Source organism: Culex pipiens, chromosome 1 (assembly GCF_016801865.2).
Source record: "Culex pipiens pallens isolate TS chromosome 1, TS_CPP_V2, whole genome shotgun sequence".
NCBI lineage: Eukaryota > Metazoa > Arthropoda > Insecta > Diptera > Culicidae > Culex > Culex pipiens.
In genome coordinates this window covers 82265464-82273048 of record NC_068937.1, presented here as the reverse complement: position 1 = coordinate 82273048, position 7585 = coordinate 82265464, and the positions used below count along the sequence as shown (strand labels likewise).

The 7585-nt window shown below is 44.0% G+C and overlaps 1 protein-coding gene and 1 pseudogene across 1 annotated transcript; both read right to left on the bottom strand.

The window, feature by feature from the left end:
• Positions 1-405: 405 nt before the first annotated feature.
• On the bottom strand, positions 406-2031 carry LOC120430142 (40S ribosomal protein S8-like; annotated as a pseudogene).
• On the bottom strand, positions 406-7235 carry LOC128092408 (uncharacterized). The gene is made up of 2 exons (XM_052706165.1): positions 1936-7235; positions 406-1877 (listed from the first exon to the last, which is right to left on the bottom strand). The coding sequence occupies exon 1, from the start codon at positions 4093-4095 to the stop codon at positions 3343-3345; it is 753 nt and encodes a 250-aa protein (XP_052562125.1). The 5' UTR covers positions 4096-7235; the 3' UTR covers positions 406-1877; positions 1936-3342.
• Positions 7236-7585: the final 350 nt, after the last annotated feature.

Here is a 7585-nt window from a genome sequence, read left to right as displayed (position 1 = left end):
TGCAGAAAGAATAGAGTTATCTACGTGCGCATGTATTGCGTGTACATACACGAGAAAAAGTGAGGTTAAATTTTGTACCCGCCAGCAAAACAAATGGTGTGCTAGTGTGTGTGAATTCTGGCTTAGATAGCTCTATGCTTCGTATGACGAGTTTGCAAGTGTTGGTGCAATACGGCCAGGGGTGCCAGACCGTAACTTATATATAAAAAAAGTCTTTATCGTCATCTGGGTTGAATCGGGAATACAGTCTAAATAGAGAAAGCTGTGTTTAGAGCATCAAAAGCACGGACGAACGGACATGACACGGGGTTTCAAAAAGTGAAGCAGGTTTTCTTTTAAATGGTCGTATGAATTTATATTAAAAATACCATTTCTATCAATTTGTCGGCAATTTTAGTATCCATGATAAATTACATAAAACCATAAAGACAAACTTAATGTCAAAAAACTGTTTCTAGCACCATACTAATGCTAAATGTTTTACTTAATAATGACATAATACATTTTGAGAAAACTTATTGATGTTTTGAGAATAAATGTCTAATCTGCTAAAATACTAAATTCCATAAATTTGTTAAACGGGAATTGTCTCAACAGCAGCATCCGATTGCTTGCTTTGAGATTTATAGTTTATCCATAGACTAATAAAAGACTACACAGTGGGATCTGAACCATGACTCAACCTTTTTATGACCCCTCGGCATGGCCGGTTCACTGTCAAAAATGACAGATCAAAATGTCAGAAACTGGCTACACTGGTGAATCGAACATAATTGAACCGATAGGTGCCGGGGTTAATTATACAGACGCAAACCCTATCCGACTCGGACAGATCTAGACAGGCTGGCGGAATAAGCGCCGAGAAGGGCCAATTGCGAGGAATCTGGCGAAATAAATCAGCGCATACCCGGAGGTGAACGAAAGAAGAAGAAAGAATGAACCCCGGCGATTCCGATCAAGAAATTTTCTTAATCGTCTCCAAAGCCATCAACATCTAGACGAGCGAGTTGGTCTTCGACAAGTCACGACTAAATATTACCGGAGGTGGAAACCTCGAATCGCGTGCGAGCGAGCTGGCTCACTTTTGTAATAAAATAACGAATTATTTTCAAATATTATTTCATACATTTTAACACATCATCTATTGAATGGATTTCTTTCAGAACTGTGCCTGAATTTAAAAGTTTTGCATAGTATTTGATTGCATTCTAACTCAATTTATTCGACCATTGAGATTCTTCACATTTTGGTTCACAAATACTTTTGGTTTGACTTGCTTTTCCCTAAGATTGTAGCGATCGGAGTTCCCGAACCTGCTCCTCGTGTACACAAGATGTCCTCCTTCCGCTTCTCTTCGCTGATCCATCGCCCGCGCAACCCAGAACAGCATCAGGACCATCGGCACGGCCAATCTGTCCAGGTCGGGAAGCGATGACGGCCAGCAGACGTCTAGCGTTGAACTACTACTCCTGGGCGGAATCGATCTTGTTAGTCTTCTGACGCTTGGCGTACTTCTTAAGCAGATGCTTGCTGTCCTTTTGGCTAACACATCCTCCTAGCTGGCCTTCAGGTCACGTTTCTTGTCCTGCGGCAGCAGGTAGTGGTTCTCGTACCACTGATGAAACGGCGCGGCATCGATCACGACGTGCCTAGCGTGCATCCCTCCGAAGCCCAGGCAAAGTTGCTGGCGTCCAGACGGTGCGCACAGACCTTCCTGTTTCCACAGCGGTTTGCACAAAATTGATCTTGGATTTGGCGGCCGAACGTACCAACTTGTACTTCCTTTTCTTGCGGACGGTGGCCTTTAGCCCGCCTCTTGTGATAGCTATTTTACACTTGATTTTTGTGGATGATAACAGCCTGACGAAATGGTGAACCTAAAAGTAACAATTGTTTTTGAAACAACACAAATGTCCATCAAGAATCTTTTCTCACTCTTTCACTCCAGCGACGTAACTTTCTTTATGTTGGGCACTTCCGTTGCACCCTGCTGCATGAAAAGCCGCGAACCTGGCTGACTGACACAGTCATGTCTCCTGGTGCACTCCAACTCCAACAACCTGCACCGGTTTCAAAACGATTGCTTGAAGACGTGATGCTGATAATTAATTTTACGAAATTATAAGCAGAAGTTGGCAAAAAAAATTCCACCCGTCAACAGATTTGCCAAAATAAAAACATAAACAAACTCGTTTTGCGCGCGCAAATCAGCGCAAAGCAAAATCGAAAATAACAGTGCGGCCAAGAAAATCTGTCATACGGGGGGCGAGCCGATGCGGTACAATGTGGGTTCACGCGGTTCACAGCTTATAAGTCATATTTTTTGAAAAAAAAATGTTCTGAGTGTTTAGTCTTTAATTAGTCTATGGTTTATCCGCTAACCTAATTTATACCACTGGTCGTATCGCTTGCTTAGGGCTAATCGAAGACCATCACCCTCCAAAACTACCAACTCCACGCGACACTTACGCAGCCCTGTTGTTTAAATTCGATAAAATTTGGTCAAACGGACAATTTGTTCGAATTCCACAATAGGGTTGTGAAAAAGAGCCTGCGGTTTCGCTACCTTTTTCTAAGTAAGCTAGCATCAACACTTCCCGTGCTCCGAATCCTTGTTCCTTCCCGGTGTATGGTGGAGATGGGAGCGGCCGGCAATGGATGGCTTTCATGGTGCTGCCAGTTCTGTTCTGGTAGAATTAGTTTTAATTCCCTTTAATCAATTTCTAAGCACCAGTAATGGACAATCATCACATATACATGACGAAATCCAGTCTGCAACCCGCTAAGATCACCATCTACATGCGAATGCGAATGCGAATGCATAATACATTTTGAGAAATCATGCTTAATCGCGCGATGCTACTTCGACAACTTGAATAGCGCAAGAAATAGTTTGCTTCAGAAATTTGAAGAAAATTTGTTCCTGGTGTCATGTCCGTGCGTCCGTGCTTAAAGGGTTTAAATTTGGAAACGGATATACACATTTTGTTGGTCTGAGTCTGTTTTATCCGAAACCAACCAGAAAAATCAAAAATTGTGCTCTACCATGGTTAAAACTGCTGTCCCAATTCGCCCCATGTGTCCCAATTCGCCCTAGTTGACGTTAACAATATTCATTGTAATTGAATGGATAGTCACAAACCTTTAAACACCCCTTTCCTCCTAAAATGCTACGTCTGTTCTGAATTACTTACTTGCGTCCTGCTCCCCAGTGCGAGCATAGGGCCGCGTTGAAGGATTTCCACTGATGACGGTTCTCTGCTTTCACCTTCACTTGGCGCCAGCTTAACGAATCTTCAAAAGCACTGATTTCCTGGTGGAGGCTTCTCCGCCATGTGCCTCTTAGTCTGCCCCGGCCGCGTTGTCCTTGTGGGTTCCAGTCCAGTGCTTCTCGGCAGATCTCGTGTCTTTTCGTAGCGTGTGGCCGATCCATCTCCACTTGCGCTCCCGGATTTCGATGTGTATTGGCCTCTGGGGCCACCAGGCACGAAAGATGTTGCGAAGGCAGCGGTTTACAAAGACTTGCAGTTTTGTCGTGTTTTGGCTCGATACGCACCAAGTCTCGCTCCCGTAGAGCAACACTGATTTAACGTTCGAGTTAAAAATCCGCAGTTTAGTACGCAAGCTGATTTGATTCGAGCGCCACAAAGAGCGAAGACCCGCGAAAGCACCTCTGGCCTTTTTGATCCGCGTGGACACGTCGAGCTTGGTGTCACCATCTGGCGCAATCTGGCTACCAAGGTACTGGAAAGTGTCGACCTTCTCAACGTTTTCACCAGCTACCGTGAAGCCTTGAGCGCGTTCCGTGTTCACTGCCATCGACTTGGTCTTGGAGACATTGACTTTCAGACCCGCCGCCGAGGAGCATGCAGCTAGGTCGTCCAGCTTGTTCTGCATGTCGTTTCCTCTCTGCGAGAACAGCACAACGTCATCCGCAAAGTCGAGGTCATTGAAGTGCTCCATCCTAATCGGCTGCCAAAATCCGCAGTTTAGTACGCAAGCTGATTTGATTCGAGCGCCACAAAGAGCGAAGACCCGCGAAAGCACCTCTGGCCTTTTTGATCCGCGTGGACACGTCGAGCTTGGTGCCACCATCTGGCGCAATCTGGCTACCAAGGTACTGGAAAGTGTCGACCTTCTCAACGTTTTCACCAGCTACCGTGAAGCCTTGAGCGCGTTCCGTGTTCACTGCCATCGACTTAGTCTTGGAGACATTGACTTTCAGACCCGCCGCCGAGGAGCATGCAGCTAGGTCGTCCAGCTTGTTCTGTATGTCGTTTCTTCTCTGCGAGAACAGCACAACGTGTGTGTGTGTGTGTGTGTGTGTGTGTGTGCAACCAACCAAACGGGACCACGCAGTCGCTTCTTACAAATTGAGTTGTTTCCATGTATTTTTAGATCTTCATTCTATACATGCAAATAACTCGCATAGGCATTTGGAAGGTGTTAGCTCTGCCGAGCTTCGGTGACCCATTTCTACGCTGGCTAGCCGAGCGCGAGGTACTTCAGCTTTATCGACAATCGACCCTGAAGAACGTTTGCACCAATCGGGTTCAAACGTTATTTAGAACTTCCGAACCCTTGTCAAATGGACAAGGACCCAGCGCGTATATAGTTTGATAGTAACAGTATTCCTAATTCCAGGCATCGCTCACCAAGCCGTGATGGCCTAGTGGTTAGCATTTTTGCTTACCAATCCAAAGGACGGGGGATCGAACCCCGACTCGGGCGACTTTGATTTTTCGTTCATGTTCAGAGTTTCAAGATTAATATTTCCTATACTTTCTCGTTGGGAGCAGATGGGAATCGAACCCAGGACCATTCGCTTAGAAAGCGAACACCGTAACCAGTCAGCCACGGCCGCTCCTTATCTGCGAGAACAGCACAACGTCATCCGCAAAGTCGAGGTCGTTGAAGTGCTCCATCCTAATCGGCCCACGGTTTTGCACACGGTCCAACGCTCTAGCTAACACCTCATCGATGACGATAAGGAACAGTAAAGGCGACAGGATACATCCTTGCCTCACCCTAGCTACCACCCGGATTGGGTCCGACAAGACTCCGTTATGCACAACACGGCAAACGAAAGCCTCGTACTGCGCCTTGATGAGGTTAATGATCCTCTCTGGAACACCCTTCCGCTCAAGAGCTTCCCAGAGGTTTTCGTGGTTGAGACGGTCAAACGCTTTCTCATAATCAACGAAAACCAGGTGAAGGGAGTCCTGGAATTCGTTGACCTGTTCGAGGATCACACAAAGTGTCGCTATGTGACCAACGCACGAACGGCCACTTCGGAACCCTGCTTGCTGCCGTCGAAGAGACTCGTCGATCTTCGATTTGATCCTGCACCTGATCATATTTATTTTGTTTACTTCAAATTGTTTTACATTATTGCATTGAACAGAATACATTTGGGTAAAAAAATCATGGTAACAACTAATCCTAACTTAAAACTAGAATAAAAAACTAAATTCATTGAAATATTCAACATCATTAGAACGAGTAAACTACGAACTGTATTTTAAGATGAATGCTCCAAGGGTTCTTACTTGTTCCTGGCGAGTTTTGCACCCACGCAGAGTTGTTGTCATCTCGATGGAAATGTTCAGAAGTTCTTGTGGTGAAAACAGGTCACTACTGCCTTCATCTGTTGATGCTGGTTGATTTACCCTCGGTTGCTGACTGAAGCCTGGAGGTGTTGTATTCTCTGCAACTTCTTGCCGCTGATTCAACGGCAATGGATGTAGATTTGGAACCACTCGAGCAGATCGCGCTCCTGGTGACGCCAAAGCAGGAAAATCCACGTCCGGGAAAGCTGATGGTGTTTTGCGACGATTTGGTTGGTGCCTCGTCGTCGCTTGGTGCCGAATTTTTACAAACTCAGCTCGTTTTGGGCAGCTTCGATTCTTGGTCGAATGATCGCCACCGCAATTGAAGCATTTGGCTTCGATGTTCTCGTTGATTGTGTTGCAAGCTTGAGACTCTTGATGAAACAGTTCCTTCCACCATGTTCAAACTGCAAGCAGTTTGAACATTGCGTCACGTCACGATTCACTGGATGATAACGTTCCCAAGTCACGATGATGTTGAAAATTGCCCGAACTGCTTTCAGCTCAGACGGCGTAGTCGATCGTTTCTCAAGATGAACCAAGTACAGCTGATCGATACAGTCATCCCACATATTCGGAACACCCACAAATTCGGAACACTTTTGTGATAATTTGTCAATAGCATGCCAAATGCAGCTTGTTTGTCGACCCTACTATTTTTAGGACCTTCATTTGGACATTCTCTTGCTATTTCACTAGTAAAAGTAGAACTTTTCTACCAAAAAACTTCATTTCGAGTCTATTTCATACTGCGTAGCAAAACACTGCCTCCAAATGGCCTGTTCCATAATTGTGGGATGTTATTGTGCCTCCCACAATTGTGGAACACCTGAATTTAACTAATATTTTCACAAAAAAGTTATCATCATCACTAAGCTTGAGTTTGATTGGTTTCAGTGTGTGAAGTCATTATTATGTTACAAATTTGTACGCCTGGAGAGATCCAAAGTTTGTTTACATCCGTAAGAAAAAAGTGTTCCAAATTTGTGGATTTCAAGGGTCAATGTTTTTTTTTGAAAAGGTGAATTAAATCGTAAAAATTTACAATTGGTCGATACATCAATCGAAAGATCACAAGAAAAGGTTTCACATGAATGTAAAAGCGAATCATTAAGTTAAATTAACGATTTTCTATGATTTTTTGAACATTGGCCGAACTGTTCCGAATATGAGGGATGACTGTACTTGATGTCCTTGTTGTGTCTCGTCATCTTGAAGACTTCGATTACGTTTAACTTAAGAGTTTTTAGCTCTTTTTTCAGCACACTCAAATCCAGGTCGTACAAGCCACGGAGGACCTGTTTCATGGGGCGTTTACCTCGATCGTCATGACTGCAGTATTCAATCTTTGTGTTGTTCAAGAAATCCCGAACATAGTTGTATCCTTTCTGCTAGGTAGCAGAATTTTGAGTCCATCAGCACACAAGCGAATGGAAGCTCGTAAAGCACCAGATTTGATAAATCCGGTCAGCCACTTTCGCACCGAATCTGATGACGATGTGTTCACAAAAATGGGTGGCACGCCATGGCGGAAGGCAATTATTATTGAAATTGAATGTACCTAAAATGTTTTTTCGTGGAAAGGTAGCTAAGGGGGTCCCTTTTCGATATCTGTGACCTAGAAAATATTTCTAGATTAAATTTTCAAAACAACCTATCCCTCATGGGTTTCCTATGCAGATAGGACCTTTTGAAAATTTAATCGAGATTTCACCTAGGGATTTTCGATTTTTTGTCATTTTCAGTTTTTTAACTGTATAAATGGAGGCGCACGGTACTTTTGGTTACTTTGCGGTTGCACAGCACCTCCCTAATCCTTTTAATTGCAATGGAGACTGATCAAAGGGGTCGTCCATGAAATATTTCACAATATTTTTAATTTTTGTTATTGTTGAAATCACGATTGATGATTCAAGTAAGTAAGTAATGATTTAAGTATATAATATCTATCATTAACAACTCTGTTTCTTAATGCC